At 44.6% G+C, this 20,737-nt stretch overlaps 2 protein-coding genes across 7 annotated transcripts in view; both read left to right on the top strand.

The window, feature by feature from the left end:
* The window catches only part of PLEKHD1 (pleckstrin homology and coiled-coil domain containing D1), a 664,905-nt gene that overhangs the window by 350,438 nt on the left and 293,730 nt on the right, over positions 1–20,737 (top strand). The gene's annotated exons all lie outside the window — the stretch shown is intronic.
* The window catches only part of GALNT16 (polypeptide N-acetylgalactosaminyltransferase 16), a 228,764-nt gene that overhangs the window by 145,567 nt on the left and 62,460 nt on the right, over positions 1–20,737 (top strand). For all 3 annotated transcript variants that reach the window (XM_068253838.1, XM_068253836.1, XM_068253837.1), the window contains exons 5-7: positions 12,268–12,333; positions 15,384–15,505; positions 16,039–16,126. In XM_068253838.1, the coding sequence (XP_068109939.1) occupies positions 12,268–12,333; positions 15,384–15,505; positions 16,039–16,126 (276 nt within the window). The remainder of the gene's footprint in view (positions 1–12,267; positions 12,334–15,383; positions 15,506–16,038; positions 16,127–20,737) is intronic.

Here is a 20,737-nt window from a genome sequence, read left to right as displayed (position 1 = left end):
AGGGTTTGGCCGAGTGATCAGGAGCCCACACGGGGCAAATTAGGGCCTGATCTGATGGGTAGGTGTGCTAGGGGGTGACCGGAGGTGATTGATGGGTGTCTCAAGGTGTGATTAGAGGGGGGAAATAGATGCAAACAATGCACTAGCGAGGTGATCAGGGCTGGGGTCTGAGGACGTTCTGAGGTGTGGGCGGGTGATTGGGTGCCCGCAAGGGGCAGATTAGGGTCTAATCTGATGGGTAACCGTGACAGGTGGTGATAGGGGGTGATTGATGGGTAATTAGTGGGTGTTTAGAGGAGAGAAGAGATGTAAACACTGCACTTGGGAGGTGATCTGATGTCGGATCTGCGGGCGATCTATTGGTGTGGGTGGGTGATCAGATTGCCCGCAAGGGGCAAGTTAGGGGCTGATTGATGGGTGGCAGTGACAGGGGGTGATTGATGGGTGGCAGTGACAGGGGGTGATTGATAGGTGATTGACAGATGATCAGTGGGTTATTACTAGTGTTGGGCGAACAGTGTTCGCCACTGTTCGGGGTTCTGCAGAACATCACCCTGTTCGGGTGATGTTCGCGTTCGGCCGAACACCTGATGGTGTTCGGCCTTTTAAGTTCGGGTTCGCCCCGAACTTCTAATGGCCGCCGAACAGGGCCGAACAGGGCCCCTGTTCGGCCGAACAGGGCCCTGTTCGGCCGAATACTGCCCCCCTATGGGGTCGCAGGCATAAGGGGGGAGCATGCCCCGATCGCGGGGGGGGTCGGAAATTCCCCCCACCCCCTCCGCTAGCGCTCCCCCCTCTGCCCGCTTCCCCATTCAAAAGTTTAAGCAAAGTACCTGTAGTGGATGGCCTGGCAGTGGGCGGCACTGTGGAGTGAGGAGGAGGAGTCCGGAGAGTGACAAGTTGAGGGAGGCCGGGCAGCGGGCGTGAGGTCAGAGAAAGGGCGGAAGTACCACAAGGGTACTTCCGCTGAACCGCCCGCTGCCCGGCCTCCCTCAACTCGTCACTCTCCGGACTCCTCCTCCTCACTCCACAGTGCCGCCCACTGCCAGGCCATCCACTACAGGTACTTTGCTTAAACTTTTGAATGGGGAAGCGGGCAGAGGGGGGAGCGCTAGCGGAGGGGGTGGGGGGAATTTCCGACCCCCCCCCCCGCGATCGGGGCATGCTCCCCCCTTATGCCTGCGACCCCATATGGCCCCCAAAAGCTGGATGTTCGGAAAGTTCGGGGTTCGGCCCGAACATGCCGAACATCTCGGCCATGTTCGGCGAACTTTCCCGAACCCGAACATCCAGGTGTTCGCCCATCACTAGTTATTACAGGGAATAACAGATGTAAATATTGCACTGGCGAATTGATAAGTGGGGGTCTGAGGGCAATCTGAGTGTGTGGGCGGGTGATTGGGTGCCCGCAAGGGGCAGATTAGGGTCTAATCTGATGGGTAACCGTGACAGGTGGTGATAGGGGGTGATTGATGGGTAATTAGTGGGTGTTTAGAGGAGAGAAGAGATGTAAACGCTGCACTTGGGAGGTGATCTGATGTCGGATCTGCGGGTGATCAGATTGCCCGCAAGGGGCAGGTTAGGGGCTGATTGATGGGTAGCAGTGACAGGGGGTGATTGACGGGTGATTGACGGGTGATTGACAGGTGATCAGGGGGGATAGATGCATACAGTACACGGGGGGGGGGGGTCTGGGGAGAATCTGAGGGGTGGGGGGTGATCAGGAGGGGCAGTGGGCAGGGGGGGGGATAAAAAAAAATAGCATTGACAGATAGTGGCAGGGAGTGATTGATGGGTGATTAGGGGGGTGACTGGGTGCAAACAGTGGTCTGGGGGGTGGGCAGGGGGGGGGGGTCTGAGGGGTGCTGTGGGCGATCAGGGGGCAGGGGGGGGGAAATCAGTGTGCTTTGGTGCAGACTAGGGTGGCTGCAGCCTGCCCTGGTGGTCCCTCGGACACTGGGACCACCAGGGCAGGAGGCAGCCAGTATAATAGGCTTTGTATACATTACAAAGCCTATTATACTATGTACATGCGGCGATCCGGGTGCTAGTAACCCGCCGGCGCTTCCGAACGGCCGGCGGGTTACTACGAGCGGTGGGCGGAGCCAGTCCCCGGCGGCTGATCGCGTCACGAATGACGCGATCGCCGCATAGCCACTCCCACAGCCGCCCCCGCCGATGGGCGTATTGCGGTCGTTTGGGTCCAGTCTTTGCCGCCGCCCATCGGCTGGGGGCGGTCGGCAAGTGGTTAATATTCACTGCACAGTAGTGTTGTTCATTAGGATCTTTTTTGTGGGTTGAATCATCAGGAAGCAGGGAGGATATGACATCAGAATTGGCTTCATAGGAGACAGACAAACATGGAACCTGCCATGAGCTGTCAGGAGCATCATTCTCTGCAAATACTATATAAAAATTCTGTGAAATCCAAACGTGGACAGTGAAATGCATATGTAATGTAAGTAGAGCCAATATTTAGCTACTGATATGTGTTTTTTTTCTCTGAGATCCTATACCTAACCTAACAGCTCCTCTTTAAAAAGCATGGCAGTGATCTCAACCACCAACGATAAGCGATATGCGGAAATAATCAGAAACGCAATGTTCGAATTGCGAAATGTGATTGTTCAAAAATCACGTTCATGTACAGTGATTGTGGTGTAAAAATCGCTCTTCAAAACTATAACAAATTCGGTAGCAGTTTGCAATTCCCAGTGCGCATGGGGGCCTTTAGTTTGTTTCCTTGCTGTTCCTCCGTTGTTATTTATTTTACCTATATGTCCTTAATTTATCCTGACTCTGCTTCCCCATCATATCCTCAGTTCTCCTATATTCAGCATCCCAATCTTTCTCTCACACAATTTTCCAATACTTTGATTTCATTGCAGTGAACACTGTGGTTGGAGGACTTTTTGGGCTAGCCTGTGGCATGACTCCTCTATAGAGTTGGCTCGAACCTCCGATTTTTGGTTTGCTAACATTGGTGCTCATCTGGATTCCGGATATCCGGGTAACCCGGATATCCGACCATTTTTCCGCAATCCGAATCGGATTCCGGATTTCTCTAGAAATCCAGATAGCTATCTGCGGATATTTGCCCGCATAACGCGGATATCCGCGGATATTATGGATATCCGGATCCAAAATACTGTTACTAAGGAGATGACGTCCTGGAGCCAATCAGAGGGCTCCCAGCAGAAGCCCTAGCAACCAGTCACAGAGGGGAACCCTGGCCAGCCCCATCTGACCTCATTAAGCCAATCAGAGGGCTCCCAGCCTAAACCCTGGCACCCAATCACAGAAAGAAACACTGGCCAGCCCCCCCCCTGTATAATAAGGAGGGCTGCCATTATGAGACATATCGGGCTCGATTCACAAAGCGGTGCTAACCCAGTTAGAGACTTTAGGCGTGATAACCATTGCACCACGCTGGTAAAACGCCAGTTTAGGCATGATAAGTTTAGGTGTGATAAGTTTAGGCATGCTAAGTTTAGATAAGTGTAGATAGCGTGTAGATAGCACGCAAAGCAGCGCCAGTAAACTCTATGTGAAGTGCACCACACTTTGCTAGCGCAAAACTTTTGATCAGCTGTGCACTACGGTGCTAACGCAGTTGGTGCTTAAACTTATCATGCCTAAACTTATCACACCTAAACTTATCATGCCTAAACTTATCACACCTAAACTTATCACACCTAAACTTATCATGCCTAAACTGAGTTTAGGCATGATAAAGGGCTTTTCACCAGCGTGCTAACTGTTAGCACCGCTTTGTGAATCAGGCCCATCGTCTTAGCTTGCTGAATGCTCACAGAGAGAAATGCTCCAGCGCTGGTGGCCTAGCAAGGGGGCTGTACACAGTTATAAACCTAAAGCTGTTCAGTGATTAACCACCTCACTACTATCACTACACTATTGTGTGAATCGTTAATTAGCTTGATTGATGTCATTGTATGACAGAGTGTGTGCTGCAGGCAGCTGCTATGTGTCTGTGTGTGTGCTGTGCACAGACCAGGCCAGCTGCTGCCTGCTGGTCAGCTATTAGCCTTAGGTATAGGTTAGGTTAGGGATTAGGGGATAGGATTACTGTGTTATTGTGTAGTTAGTGCTGTAGTACTGCAGTCAGTATGCTAGTAGTTGTTAGAGTAGCAGTACTACTGTGTTAGCTTTCTACAGAACTGCTGTGCTGTGAGCAGTGCCAGTGTGACAGTTAGTGTGCACTAGTGTCTTCTTCTCTGCTGTCTGACTGTCACTTGGCACGTGGCACTTGGAAAGTGCCACGTGACACGTGCCAAGTGACACATGCCAAGTGACACGTGCTAAGTGCCAATTGCCACGTGCCAGGTCCGGCATGCTCCTGGCACACATTACACCTGCTGCTGCTGCATTGCCCTGCTCCTGCTGCCTGTGCAGCTCCCACCGCCAGGCCAGGGTGCCACAGGCCACTAATACCACCTATATTTAACCCAAAACACAATTGCTGTATCATTTTTGGGAGGTGTCTTGGCTGAAAACTGTCATGTCCCAGTTGTGCGGTTGGACTTTGGACACAATGAGGGCTGCACGACCGCTGTCTGGTACCATAAAAAAAAAGTTGGGAAAATACTGCATTTGGTAATTTAGACTTTTTTTGCTAATTCATCAATATTTTCACAGGTGCGGTAGAACTTCTCTAATTTACCAAAATGCTATGCATCAATTAACAAAAACCTGTCCGGTAACTGTGGAGTGTCTCTGTGTTGTTACAAGCTGTTCCGTGCAATGAGGGCACTATAATAGTAAGAGGCATCCCGACATCCCTTTACATCTTTGTTATACTGCTTCTGCTTGCTCTGAATTTGTCTATTAGTCTTGAACATTTTATTTAATTTCCACAGTTTAGATGAACTTCCGAAATACATTACACATGCCAAGCTTAGCTGATCTCCCCACTGGTTCCTCTGCATCTTCAAAAAGGAACCTACAGGGTTAAACGGACGAAGGGTAGCAGGGGAAACATCTTTTTTTCCGATATCTCTCTGCTCGTTGCCTGGGGGGTAGAAAAGCTGGACCCTCCGGAGAAGGCTTCGGATCCAAACAAAGGAACTTGCAGGAGAGAGGCTGTCCCTATTGGCTCTCCGCTCCTGTCAATCATGGGGATATCCACACGGAGGGCATTCGAAGCCGGTTTTCACAGGATGTGAGCTGCCGGTAATTAGAGAACATGTTCCTGGGCTTTACCGCATGCACTAATCTTCATAGATTGACATTTGCTGACATGTGTTGGAGGTGTTTACCGCACAAGTCCGTAATTTTACCTCACTGCTCGGTAATTGCAGCTTTTCATGTGGTAACAGCCTTGATTAATTGACATTTTACTTAATGCTCTGTAAACTCGAATGCGGAAATGCTTGATGAATGAACGCCGTAGTCCATTCACTGATGACTGTTTGGTCCCAGTCCAAGTCAATATTGGAATTAAGGTCCAAGGTGAGCAGTGCTTACACTGAGATCCTAGTACAGCCAATGCTGGCATTACATTCACAGTCTAATCAGTGGTTAGCGGTGGTCCTCCAGCACCCAAGGCTGAGATACCAAAGTTTGCCCCTCCATCCCTCCCACCCCAGCCATCACACACTGATTGCTATTAGAGTAAGAAGTGCCCCAGGCCCCCCAATACTTTAAGCTCTAGTTATCTCGCTTGCAGTCCCTGCCATGTTTCCCCTTTTCTTATTTCTCTCTGCTTCAAACCCAGTAGGGGAATGATAGCTGAGTGAGTTGGGCGCCCTCTCCTACACTGCGTCATGAGGCTGGAGCTTCTCCTGCCTCTGCCTCAGCCCGGCCCTGGGTCCCAGTGCAGTCAACGGTGGCATTGAAGTCCCAGTCTGATCAGTGTTCAAACTGTGTTACCAACACAGTAAATAGTGACACCGAAGTCTCTGTATTGTCAGTGGTGAAATTCAGATCTTGTGCCAGTCAGTGTTGAGTTGAGGTCTCCCAGTGCAGTCAGTGGGAACATTGTGGTCTGAGTCAAACCAATGGTGACATTGACGTCTAGGTCTAATCATTGATGACATTGAGGTCTGTGTCTGATTGATGGTGATGACATTGAGTTCTGGGTCAAGTCAGTGGTGACAAACAGGTCACTGGCAAGTCAGTGGTGACAAACAGGTCACTGGCAAGTCAGTGGTCGCACTCGCAGCACTGAGGTCCCAGTCAAGTCAATGGTGATAGTGCTGTACCAGTCCAGTTAGTGCAAAGCTCCTGGTCTTACTACTTATTGAACCTTTCCCACAATCCAATAGAAATGTAACAAATCTAATAGAAATGTAACAATTTCAGCAAAAGGTCAAAAATATCAGGCATCATTCTTCCACATGGCCAGACTGATAGCTTTGAGTTTTCAGTTTAAACTGAGACTGTTATTATGGCCTCCACATTATTGAGCTAGCTGTGTTTGAGAAAAGAGTCCAATTATCCTTCACAAAGAGAAATCTCAGCATTATATGTCATTGCCACTTCTGTGAACAATTTTATATAATGCTTTTTTAACAAGCTAGAATATGGTTTATGTTTATTGGCCCCTTAAATTATAAAACTCACGGTGATAAGCAAAATAATGAAAAAGAACATTGTGAGCAATAAATAGCATTCTCAAAAAATGTTTAGTATCTTGGCAAACCATCACATGCATATACTGTATGTAATACTGTATAAATTATTCTAAACTTGGGACAGGCAAGCTAAGCCTGTAATGGTCTGTCTATATATGGATAAAGCAATGCCTGATTTTATTAATCCCTGAATCTCTGCCACTTCGTAGGAGGAGATACTCATTTTCTCTGCAAAGTGGGAACAGTTAACCACTAGAGATGTGGCGAACGGTTCCCGAACCGTTCGCCGGCGATCATCTCTGAATCCATGGGGGTTTTACTGTTTCCGGGTCACTCTGACCCGGAGTAGTACGCCTGCGCTGCCCGGCGGAGCGCGTCCTCGATCGCGCTCCAGTTGCCGGACACTTTCTGCGCATGTGCGTGACATCATGAACGACGTCACGCTCATGCGCAGAGAGTGCCCAGCAACAAGAGCGCGATCGAGGACGCGCTCCGCCGGGCAGCGCAGGCATACTGCTCCGGGTCAGAGCGACCCGGAAGTAGTAAAACCTACAGATATGTTCGCCGGGCGAACAGTTCGCCACATCTCTATTAACCCCTAAAGGTTTTTTCCGCTTAAGGACCAGAGCAATTTTCACCTTTCAGTGCTCCTCCCTTTCATTTACCAATAACTTAATCACTACTTATCACAACAAAATTATCTATCTCTTGTTTTTTTGCCACCAATTAGGCTTTCTTTGGGTGGTACAGTTTTCTAAGAGTTATTTTATTCTAAATGCATTTTAACAGGAATAATAAGAAAAAAATGAAAAAAAAATCATTATTTCTAAGTGTCCAGCCCTGATAGTATTGTACTGTGGATAAAACCCACACATTATATTTTCCCATTTGTCCCGGTTATTACAATGTTTAAAATATTTCCCTAGTACAATGTAAGGCAACAATATTTTATTTATAAATAAAGGTATATTTTTTTCCGTTTTGCACATGTCACAAATTACAAGCCCATATTTCCAAAAATAACAGTAGTATACCCTCATGACATACATATAAAAAAAGTTCAGTCCCTAAGGTATTTTTTCTTAAATGTAATTTTTTTTTCATATATGCAAATATTTTATTTTGGTAACTAGGAGTGGGGGAGGTAAGAAGTTAGTTGTAATGGGAACTGTATGTATTAGTATGTAATCCGTGGCCCACTGCCGGTCCGTAGGCTGTTTTCCGTGGTTCTGGTCTCTCGTCACCCCTTGCCTAATGTTTTCCTAATAGAATATAGTACCAGACATAATACATAGAACAAATATCCGTTGGACTTTTTATTATGATTCACAGTTACATATATTTCCATATCTGATGCAGCAGTTACAGAGAAATTTCATCCATGTGACCCTTCTCTATAGGGCTGAAAAATTAACTATTTGTGGCCAGCTCTGCAGCTACAGCAGATTATTAGAGACTCTGCTGGCCTGTAGCTGCCACAAAAACTTACGATGCCCATACATCACTCACTATTGCCCAATCGATCTTCCGATTTGATAATTGTATTGAATCAGAGAAGAATCAGGGCCATAACATGGCCACCCGATCAATCCTTCCATTGATTTCTTGCTGAAATCAGTCGAGTGGATTGATCGGAAACGCTGCAAAATCTTGGTCGCTTGGTCAGGTGCGCGGAGGTAATGGTGATTGATGTCGCTATGATCGATGGCTCCAATAGATCCCAGTGTCTCCCCAAATATAGACTGTCACCCCCCCCCCCCCCCCGCCCTCCCCCACCCTTTGCCCATGTGCAGTGTTTTAAAGCCTCACCTATCATCCAGCCTCCTCTGGTTTCCGCATGTGTGACATCACATGTGCCGAGCCATGTGGTACCGGTTCTCTCTGTGATGCTGAACACAGAAGGAGGCCAGGAATCATGCCGGCCTACAGGTGAGACTTTAAAACAATGTGGGGGAGACACTCTACGCTTGTGGGGGCAGCAGGTGGCAGCAGGATAGTTTCCAATAGGTTTCATGCTGCAATCTGTTGCAAATCGTGGGGCAGTGTGTGGGCAAGCAATAGATCCCTCTATGATCAAATTTGATCAAAGGGGGATTTATCTAATGGTTGATCTGGCCATACATGGGGGTTGATTCACTATAACAAATACTGTGCCTTATCAGAGTTAACATATCTTATCAGAGTTAACGTGCCTTATCAGATTTAACATGCCTTTATCAGAGTTAGCATGCCTTATCAGAGTAGCGTAGCGAGCGCTACGAACTCATGCCTGCTAATTGGCAATGACGAGAGCTCCACTCATCCTGCCCTGAGCCCCTGTGGGTCCAATCATTTTAAAGGACATTATCCCCACACTTTGATTGGCCCAATAGGCAGCCTGTCAAGTTTCCTGTCAAGTGACAGGCAGCCTATTGGCCCAATCAAAGTGTGGGGATAATGTCCTTTAAAGTGATTGGACCTGCAGGGACTCAGGGCAGGACGAGTGGAGCCCTCATTGCCAATTAGCAAGCATAAGTTCGTAGCGCTTGCTATGCTACTCTGATAAGGCACACTAACTCTGATAAGGCATGTCAACTCTGATAAGGCATGCTAACTCTGTAAAGGCAAGCTATTTGTTATAGTGAATCAACCCCTACGAGTGATGTATGGCTAGCTTTAGTCTCTTGCCAGCATAGGGAGGAGGTCAGTTGATATGTGCCCCCTCCCAGCTCCCGGCTCCTCCGTGATAACCTCATGTGGGTGGCAATAGGAATGGAGTAGTGGTCTGGGCAGCTTTCTGTTCAGTATAATTGCAGTTTTATTTTCAACAGAAAATGGGACTACAGAAGCCAGCCAGGTAATTTGAATATATTTCTTGCAAAAACTACAAAGAGCACAAAACATTGCTCATTGCTAATCACATGCATTTAAAAAAATGGGAGCCTGAGCTAGGGCTTTAAACATGACTTCATTGGCCTTGTTCCTGCTGTGCACTTAAGTCTTGCGCCAAGTTCTTTCTCTTCCAGTACTCCCTCTACCTCCCATCCCTGCAGAGAATATATTGGAATATATTCCAATATCTTTATTGCGGAATACTGTGTCTAAAAAACACACAGGCAGAAATAACTGGCAGAGAACTGGAGATGGAAGTATTTCATACGAATTTTACATTGGCCTATTATTGTTATTTTTTTTAATATAATAACCACTTCTTCCACAGTGCTTTACACTGTACATAGTCATGCCACCAAAGCCCCTCAGGGAGAAGCTCGGAATCTAATCCTTGTCATAGCTAATACCTACCATAGTCTAAAGGTGCTTACACACCTTCAGATTCTGTCACCTGCTGGGTTCTGGACTCCATCCTTCAATCGATAGTTTGGGGTGTGATGCGGTACAGACACACCGCTAGCCTGGTTCTGATGCTATGGAGGGGGTTTGGAGGGCCAATGGCATGGCGCGATGTAGCAGCATGAAATGGGAGTGGTGAATAAGTGAACAATGCCCACAGCCTGCCCTTGGCCAAGTCAATGCGCCAAGTGGAATGCTTACTGGCAACAGGGGATCTAGGACCGATATGCACATGATGGATCCTGGGCAGCCTCAGCTCGAGAATCGTGGCGTTTGTACAAGGCTTAAGAGCTCTAGAGTGGATCCAGCTAGTTTATGAGTATGTTTTTGGGATGTGGCAGAAAAACCAGAGTGCCCAGAGGAAACCCAGAGGAAACTAAACAATCTCCATGCAGATAAGGCCCTTGAAGAAATTCAAGCTGGGACTCAAGGTGAGAGTGCTATCCATTACTCTATCCGCTACTCCACCATGCTGCATAAATAGAAACATTGAAACATAACTTCATTGTAAATCGGTTTATGTTGATAGTTTGGTGGGTTTGACCAGATTAAAGTCCTAAAGATAGCCATACATGGAACAACTAGGGAACAATCTGAATAATCTATCTGAATGATGTATTCAATACTTCAAATAGGAACAAATCAGAAGCGTAACACCTGTACAGTCCATTGATTAGTGTCATATTGTGACAGATGTCACTTGAAAACACAGGCTCAGAACTTGTGAAAAGCAAGATGGCTGCCCCCATGGAAAAGACACAACACATTCTGCAGCTATGGCCAGCTAGGTGAGATGGTAATTTGAAGTATCAGAATTTCTTTATTCGCTGGAACTAATTATGGTTCACATGGTATTGGCAGTGTTACAAGGACAGACATTGCATTTACAGGACATTGCATTAACAAAAACATGGGAGATATACATTGAGATGGGCATAGACGCCTACATTGGGTTGTGGGGTATGATCATTGTGGACTTTCGATGGCTAGAGTGTGGAGCAGGACTTCCCCCGGGCTCGTAAGTGTTCAGAGTGAGCAGCAAGGAAACTATTGACTGGTAGAATTCCACAGGTGGCTAGGCATGGCAGGAGGAACTGGTGTCCAGTTGAATACTGACTGAGAGAAGAATGTACTACCTGGTGGTATTGGAGGGGATGGTTCTGTAATGTCGGCCCGATGGGAGAAGTTCAAGGGAGCACCTGCATGGGTGGGTGCACAATCCTGGAGGCTCTTGTCTATATTCTCTCAGTGTGGAGGAAGTCTGGAGATGCAGGGGCGATCCGATAATTTTATCCACCACGCAAATTACTCTTTGAAGCTCTATTCCTTTTCACAAACAGACCATCAGGGGGCGCTGTATGACTGATATTGTGGTGAAACCCCTCCCACAAGAAACTCTGAGGACCGTGGCACTCCTGGCAGTTTCCTGTCTGTGAACCTTGTTGCATTGTGGGAAATAACTGTTTACAGCTGTTTCCAACTGCCAAAAAAGCATGCAGCAGCTACATCACCTGCCAAAAGTAAAAATGTCACCATGTGATAAATGTCAGAATGTAAATCAGGGATTTAAAAGATTTTACAATGGGCAAACACTGACTAAATCATTTATACATAATTATTGTAAAAATTAAGCACTTTTTTTATTACATTATTTTCACTGGAGTTCCTCTTTAAGCAAGCTGCTCATTGAACAGACCTTGATAACGACATTTCAGACGGCTGTCTACTGAAACCCAGTCCCTCTATTACACATACCTGTGGGTAAGTATGCAGCAATGAATGGATAAAAGCCAGTCAATGCTGAGTTGTATTTCTAAAGATTTGCGACATTATGTAGACACTTGTGGAAAAAATAGTATCCAGTAGGATTGAGTTATCGCCAGGCAGCAATCATTCATCAGGTATAATGGGCATTGTTTTTGGTGCCGGTCATTGATCATTCAGACTGATACCAATGTCTAAGGCTATTCTGGTCTCTCTCTCTCTTTGTTTTATTCGCAGGACACAACTTATAAATATTTCATAAATCTTCCTATTTATGCTGCAGCCGCTTGCTGTGCAAGACAAGTTGTACATAAAATGTATCTATAATTGAGTGTGGTTTCTGCCTGAATGGTCCTGATGGAGAGAGATGTTGGCTCTCTGCTAGTGGAGAGGTTTCTGTGTGAGCAGATGAGGATGAGTGCACTTTAGCTGAGAGGATTAGTGCTGTCAGTCTGATTAATACGATAATAAGTGAAAGCAGATTCTTCCTATGGAAACACTCTCGGGAGCTCTCCCTTTGAGGTGAATCATAATTGCATTGCGCCAATTATTTGTTTTTTTGCTTCTTCTCTCTCCACAGCCGACGACTGCCAGCTACTTACGAAAATTCCGAAGGTTAAATGCTTGAGAAACAACCGTCGAGAAGGTGCGATATGGATTCTTTTATGACCCCTCCCCCCCTTAACGTAACGAGCTGTAATTTGTAGCCAGATTTCACAATCAGCCTTAAAGGACCACTGTTGTAAATATCTTAAAATGTAAAATATATGTAAACATATACAGATAAGAAGTGCATTTCTCACAGAGTAAAATGAGCTATACATTGCTTTTCTCCTATATTGATGTCACTTAAGTAGTAGAAATCTGACAGAACCCCGCAGGTTTTGGACTAGCCCATCTCCTCATGGGGGATTCTCAGGGATTTCTTTATTTTCAAAAGCACTAAGGCTGCTTCCACACAGGGACGTTACAGGCGCACGTTAGTGCAGCCTGTAACGCTCCCCCAACGCACAACAATGTAACACAAGTGGGCTGTTCACACTGCCCACGTTGCATTACATTGTAACGCAACAAAGTGCTGCATGCTGTGCGTTCTACGCGGCTAAGTCGCGTTAGACTGTTTGCACATGCTCAGTCATGTTGGGGAGGAGGGGAGAGCGGCCGGGCACATGGCTAATTAATATTCACTGCACTCAGTGACGTGCAGTGTTTACTTCCTGGATCGGCCGCTCTGTGCGGCGATTGGCCGGGCGGGACCACGTGATGCCGCATGCGTCCAAGAGTACGCATCACGGCATCACGGACGCCAGAGTGAGCTGCACAACGCGGCTCACTCCAGCGTCCACACCAGAGAGCACCAGGCGTTGCGTTAGGGACACGTTATGTGCTCTATAACGTCCCCTAAACGCAACGTCCTGGTGTGTAACTAGCCTTAGTGAATGACAGTTGCTCTGTCCAACTGCCAAAAAGTGTGCAGCAAGCAGGGAGGCTGGCCAGCATCATTGTATAAATCCTCTTCAGGGAATGTCTTTATGAAGAAAGATGAATAAACGCCTTGCTGAGAATCCCCTATGGAGAGATGGATTAACCCAAAACCTGTCAGTAATGTCAGACTTCTACTACTTACTGTAAGTGACTGCAACATAGGAGAAAAGTAATTTATGACTCATTTTACTCTGGAAGAAATGCACTTCTTATTTGTGTGAGTGTGTGTGTGTGTGTGTGTGTGTGTATATAATATATATATATATATATATATATGTATATATATATATATATATATATCAAATTTTAAGATAGAATAGTTGAATGTACTAAATGATTCAGAATGCCCACTTTTATGTTTATTTTTCTGGTTTCAACATCAAAGACACTTTATATATCTACGATAGGAACTCCTTATAGTGAACTCTTGATATATGAAATCTCTGGCTATAGTAAACTCAATCCTCGGGTCCCAGCCATGTCCCAGCGCCTGTATAACTATACAATGCTTGACGAATCCTGACATAGTAAACTTCTAATAAAGTAAACTATTTGGCCTATTTGGAGTTTACTATAAAGGGATTCTTCTGTAAATATTGCTGAATGTTGGTATATAGCCCAGCCCTCCCAGTGATGCTTAGCCTAGGCTGCTTAGACATGTAAAATTCTCCCCCAGTGCACTCTGGGAGACCAGGTCTTATTTCTACTTCACACAGTACGCAAACATTCCCACATATGTGCACCTGCCAGCAGTAAAGATGTTGCCACCTGTGAACACTGATGTAATGATTTATACATGAATATTGTAAAAATTAAGAAATTGTATTTATTACATTATTTTCAGTACAGCTCCTCTTTAAAATTTCACAGAAATATTGACTTCATTAAAGAAGTCCAGATGTATAAAAAACTAAGCAGAGCCTCTGTTGTCATATCTGCAGTAATATCTGTGTCTGGTTACAACCTACCATATGTATTAGCGCTGTGAACTATCTGCAAGCGAAAGATATATTATATTTTGTTAATTGTACGCATATTTATTAAGCTTGCAAATGAACCAATAAAATACAGTAAGTGATGATTTTAATTGGTCCAGCTCGAAGCTGCATACATTTGCATACATTTAACATAATCTACATTGGCTCAGAATTAGCAGCATCTCGTTGTCCATTTGTGCTGTAACTGTATTACTGCCAGCCATATTATGTAAGTTCTACAGTCACACTGTTCATGGTCAGAATGAGGCATCCCTTACATCCATATACTTAAAGAGACACTGAAGCGAAAAAAAATATGATATAGTGAATTGGTTGTGTACTATGAATAATTACTAGAAGATTAGCAGCAAAGAAAATATTCTCATACGTTTATTTTCAGGTATATAGTGTTTTTTCTAACATTGCATCATTCTATAATATGTGCAGATTACACAACACTCAGCATTCAAAATGAGTCTTTCAGAGCAGTCTGTGAAGTAATGACCTCTCCTCTAGCAGAGAAAAAGTAAACAGTTCACTTACAGTTGAGATAATAAAAGTCAGATAACAGCCCTCTCCACGACTAAGACTTAAGGGGCCCATACACTCAGCCGATTTTCTGGCTGACCGATCGATCCCGATCGATTGATCGTTTGCAAATCGGTTGGCCAATCGACCAAACGATGGCCGATTTCGATCGATTTCGATGGATTTCCATCGAACTGGCAGGGTGGAAAATTTAGGTCGATCTGATGAGATTGCTTATCAGTTTGCATTGGCCTTAATGGAAATCTGATGGCAAAAAAATGCCATCAGATCGAATTTCAATAGATTTCAAACTGAAATCTATTGGAATTCTATCCTGGTAAAAAATGTTCTAGAAACGCATCAGATAGATCATCAGATGCATTTCTTATCTATCTGCTGCCAATCTGACGAGTGTATGGGCACCTTTAGTCGGAGAGCTTAATGGCTTGTTTGCATAGAGATAACAACTGGAGTTTCTCAACTCTTCCTGTACTGGAAACAATTAGACTGATGTATCTGATCTTAATGTTTTATTTCTTAGCTGTACTACACATACAAATCATAATATAATTTTTTTTTCGCTTCAGTGTCTCTTTAATAATGATACCTCTAGCTCTCCTGTATACTAGCTAGAAACTAATAAATGCGGAAACTGCAATCTGTCTATTCTCTTCACTTCCTCTTAGTGGTGTATTAAATCTTACAGGACTGATCCGATCTCGAGTGCGAGGAGCAGAAGCGGCCACTGCAGGAATTCTCACGTTTTTGGATAGTCACTGTGAGGTCAACAGCGAATGGCTCCAACCTCTTCTTCAGAGGGTAAAAGAGGTGAGCGATATGAAATTCAAGATCCAATCAATTCAAGATGCACTCAGAGGGGCTTCCTCCTGAGCTACTGTTTTTAGAAGGTGTATGATTATAAATGGAGTAGGATTGTCATCGAGAAGCCACAGGCCCTCTTAAATGTCACCTATAAGTGACGTGGCTGAGTGCTGATGTGCAGAATGCAAGAGGTGGCTTAGAGCTGCCTATGTAGCATGTTTCATATCCATAAATCCTTGAATAGCAGCAATGTATCGTGCACAATCATATATCCTCTGCATCCCTCAGAAAACGAGCTACATCAGCTGGCTTCCCTTCACGCTGTTAGGAATATATGGCACAGTAGAGCAGTGGTTGTTACAGCACTATGTCTTGCTATTCCCTGGAATTATAGATGTTATTTAGCGTGTGATGCAGGGTGATAAAATCCTCTCCCTGCGAACCACACTGAGTCATCCTAAAGGAGCGGTTACTATTCACCTAAATTAAGTTTCTTGGGTCTGATTTCTATTTTTTTTTTTTTTTATTTCGTATTTCAGGATCACACCCGTGTTGTCAGTCCAATCATTGATGTCATCAGCTTGGATAATTTTGCTTATCTGGCAGCCTCGGCAGACCTAAGAGGAGGTAAAAAATGCATAAAAATATTTAATGATGTTCTCCCACGCAAAGCTAAAATCTCATGGGTCTTCGGCAGTAACACGTCCCTGCCAGAGCCTCAAGCCGCCTGTTTTCATCCTTATGTAAATTAAAAGAAAACTCCGGCAGTAAGAGAGAAATCTACTAATGTTAGATAACATAGGTGGACAAACATAGGAAGTTCAATGCAGAGCTTTTACCGCTAGAGTTCTCAGGAGATACAGGACTACTGTACACAGGCTTCTGAGGTCAGTTTACATTCAGTGTCACATAATGGGCTTGATTCACAAAAGGGTGCTAACTTACTTAGCACGCCTAAAAGCCCCTTAGCAGGGCTAAAGTCTTTTAGGACGTGCAAAGTTTTGTGCGTTAACTTCGCGCACGCAAAGTTTAGAGGTGCGCACAAAATGTTGCACCGGGTGCCCCTAAAATGTCGCACCGGGTGCGCCCGAAAGGTTGCATCGTGCGACGTTTTAGTCGCACTTGGTGCGACGTTTCACTCGCACCCCTAGACTTTGAGTGTGATCAATAAAAGCTTTAGGCGTGCTAACTGAATTAGCACCCTTTTGTGAATCAAGCCCAATATGTTGTCCAGCCTGTGCTACTGAGAGGGTTGCTGAGGACAAACTGAAATTAAACTGAAGACATATTTCATACTATTAGATATTACATATATTACATATTTACTATCTAAATTGAAAAAGGCACCAAGCCATCATGTTCAGCATTGATCAACTGAAGTAAAAATTTAGTAGAACAGAATTTCATCTGATATCGAACTTAATTCAGAAGTCAAAGTACGCCAGCCCATTAGGCCCAGTTCACACGGACGACTGCTGGCGGCTCGTTTCAGTGATGCCAAGCACTTTTTTGCTACCGAGCAGAAAAGCACATGGCATTACTTCCTGTTGATTCGTTGTGGCGACACATTTTGAGCCCCTAGGGGAATACGGAGCCGCAAATGCAGCTGATGCTGGAAACTACATGCAGCATAGTGGAAAATTGAATCGACTGCTTGGCCAGTTGGCGGTAAAAGCGTTTAGATGAATGTACCCATTCATCTCAATGAGGGACGCAGGAGATCCCAGAAGTAAACGACGAGGATGGCTACCAGCAGTCAACCATGTGAACAGACCCTAAAGAATAAAAAAATAAACGAGCGTAAAAGTATCTTTCCATAGCCCAGATAGCAGCATTGCTTTCTTAAAGTGTTCCTGACATGAGGTAAAAATGAATAAAGTAAATGTGTCACTATCTACATTGGTGTGTATATTCACAGCCACAGTTACCTTTCTTCCCTTGCTCTTCAATATGACACCGTTTGCCTGGTTTGCATTGGGTGCATCCGTTCAAGACGGTGGACAGAGTCATGCAAGTTATTTTGTTATGTGTTAATAAACCCAGGCATACATCCCGATCTCATAGTTTATAACACAGCTATAGCATTCAATCCAGCATTCAACCAACTAGAAGTGTGAGTTAATATCTTCTCCTTTACGTAGGCAATACCGTACTTTAAATTGCATTTTTTATTGAGGACTTTTTAGGTGCATACATTAAAAAAGGGCATTCAGAAATTTGGGCGCCAAGTGAAGTTGCTGGTAAAATATCCAATTCCCCAATTTTCTGTCTTGGTGCCCAGTTGCTGCTAATTAACGTAATCTGTCCCATATCATCATCAAGTTCAGACTTTGCAACGATGACAAAGATGCCCTGAAACAACTTTAGGGGTTCTGTTAAATTAAATCCATAGGTGTCCTATAATCCTGCAGTTCTAGATGTACACCTGGTATACAACATGAGAAGCATATATGGCAAGCTCCTGAGTTGACAAGAGTCACTCTAGCATAGCATGTAGGGCACTATAGATAGTTATGTGCAGAAAAGAAGAGTAATACTTACAAACATGGGTCACCTATTATTATTATTTATTTATAAAGCGCTAACATATTCTGTGACGCTATATGCAGTAAAAAAAAATGCATACATGGGGTACATCATATTACAGACAATGGTATACCCCAATATACACAATATGGTATTGGTGCAAAATACAGAACTGGTAATTACACTCACAAAATTAACATGTATAAAATGTGTAGCAAGACACAAAAGGGTGAGAGCCCTGCCCCTGCGAGCTTACAATCTAAAGGAATGGGGGGTAACAAAGGGTAGGGGTAGTATACTATATTCATACTTGGAGCTAATAGCTTTTAGGCTATGTAGTAGGAGTACAACTTGGCCATAGGTCAAAGGGGGAATGGCCTAATGTAGAGCTTGTTGGAAAAAGTGAGTTTTGAGGGAGCGTTTAAGGATATCAAAGGTTGGAGAGTGGCAGAGGTGTTGTGGCAGGGGATTCTGGAGGAGGGGTGATGCGCGTAAGAAATCTTGTATACGTGAATGCGAGGAGGTGATTCTAGAGGAGGACAAAAAAAGATCACATGCAGATCTGAAATTGCAGTTAGGTTGGTATCTGGAAACTAGTGAGGTGATGTACAGGGGAGAGAGATTGTGGAGAGCTTTGTAGATTAGGGTTAAGAGTTTGAACTGGATCCTCTGGTAAATTGGTAGCCAATGAAGAGCTTGACAGAGTGGAGCAATAGAGGAGTAAGAAGAAAGATGAATGAGTCGAACAGCCGGGTTCAGTACAGATTGGAGCCGTGCCAGTTGGTTAGTTGGTAGTCCTCAAAGCAGTACATTACAATAGTCCAGGGGAGATATTAAAATAGCATGTAGTAACATTTTAGTTGTGTCCTGAGTGAGAAAAGGTCAGATATGAGATATGATTTTGAGTTAGAGATGACAGGAGCTGGTTAGGGAGTGAATGTGAGGAATAAAAGAGAGAGAGGAGTCAAATACTGTCCCTAAGCATCATGCTTTGGGAACCAAAGTTATAGGGGTGTTATCAACATTTATTGTTCTATCAGGCAGATAAGTTATTTACCATTAGAAGGGGTGAAACCATTGACCCCAACTATATTTGGGTTTGCTCTTGCATTCACTCTAATTGTTGCTCTCAAGAAACAAAAAAATGGGAACAGTTATTTATTATGAAAAGATAATGATAAAACCCAGCCTCCTACCAAACAATTTAAATTGAAGACTTTTTTTTTAGACAGATGTTAGGAGGAGCCTTATATAATAAACCAATGAAAACAGTTTGTAAAGGAGTAGATCTGCCTTTAAAAAACCCACATTGTCAATTGTGTCTAATAGACTTATTAATTGGTGACTTATTAATCAGTAACTGTGATATTTTGGGGGGGGCGGGGGAGAAAAATCCAGTTTAAATCAAGTTTAACTGAAAAACATATACTGTATATACAGTAACATTTGAAATATGACATCCTATACAGCAAAGAAACAAACTTTAATGTAATAAATAAGTGTTACAAAAAGTCATTTCTTGTAGGATGAGAAACCCGTATGCCAGATCAAAAGTTAGTTATAACTGATAAAATGCTCACAAGGAGTTACATTGCTGTATAATTACAGAACCAGAAAATAGGGAGAGATATGACATCACATCGATAGTCAACGTTGTACAGGCAAGGCAGAAGAAGAGGTACCAACAGTATTGCGGTATTTAGCCGTATATCAAATTTTCCTTAAATAACTACTGTAGGGGGGTAGGGGGGAAAAAGAGTTGAAGTTACCCGGGGCTTCTAATGGTCCCCCGCACACATCCTGTGCCTGCGCAGCCACTCACCGATGCTCTGGTTCCCAACTTCCGGTTCACTTCTGGAATTTTAAACGGTCGGAAAGCCACCTGTCCTTGCTCCCGCTGACGTCACCAGGAGCGTACTGTGCAGGTGCAGACCGTACTGGGCCTGTGTAACACACTCCTGGTGACGTCAGTGGTAACGAGGGTACGGCCACGCAGGTGCAGTGGTTTTCCGACTTTAAAGTTGGATATTCCAGAATGCGGGGACCAGAGCATCGGTGAGTGGCTGCGCTGGCATAGGATGTCTGCGGGGGACCATTAGAAGCCTCAGGTAGGTTCAACTCTTCTTCCTCCTACCTCCATACAGTACTCCTTTAAATCTTTGTAAACTAAAGGCCCATAAACACGTCGGATTTGCGCGAACGACGGGTCGTTTGAACGTTCCGTCGTTCGCACGTTTCCGCATGAAATCCGGCGTGTGTACAGACTATCGTTCGGGAGATAAGACTGGTTACCAGCGATCCGCCCGGCGGATCGTTGGTAACCAGTCTTATCTCCCGAACGATAGTCTGTACACACGCCGGATTCCATGCGGAAACGTGCGAACGACGGAACGTTCAAACGACCCGTCGTTCGCGCAAATCCGACGTGTGTATGGGCCTTTATCCTGATTATCTTCTAACATATAAAAGATCTCTTCTGTAAGACTTCTTCTAATTTATCTCAGAGTTGTGAAAATGATTCTCTTTGTCTTTATAATTGAATGCACTGCCCCGATACGCAGCCAGCAATGACATAGTTGCTGAAAACATCTCAAAACATCTGGATTAGGAAACCACAGGCTTGTTGCATGTTGGGCAAGATCTCAGATGTAAATATGTTTGTAATGAGGACTTTGACTTTCCTCCAGAAATCCATCACCTTAGGGTAGTTCC

Source organism: Hyperolius riggenbachi, chromosome 9, assembly GCF_040937935.1.
Source record: "Hyperolius riggenbachi isolate aHypRig1 chromosome 9, aHypRig1.pri, whole genome shotgun sequence".
NCBI classification, from domain to species: Eukaryota; Metazoa; Chordata; class Amphibia; order Anura; family Hyperoliidae; genus Hyperolius; species Hyperolius riggenbachi.
This window is presented reverse-complemented; position numbering and strand designations above follow the sequence as displayed.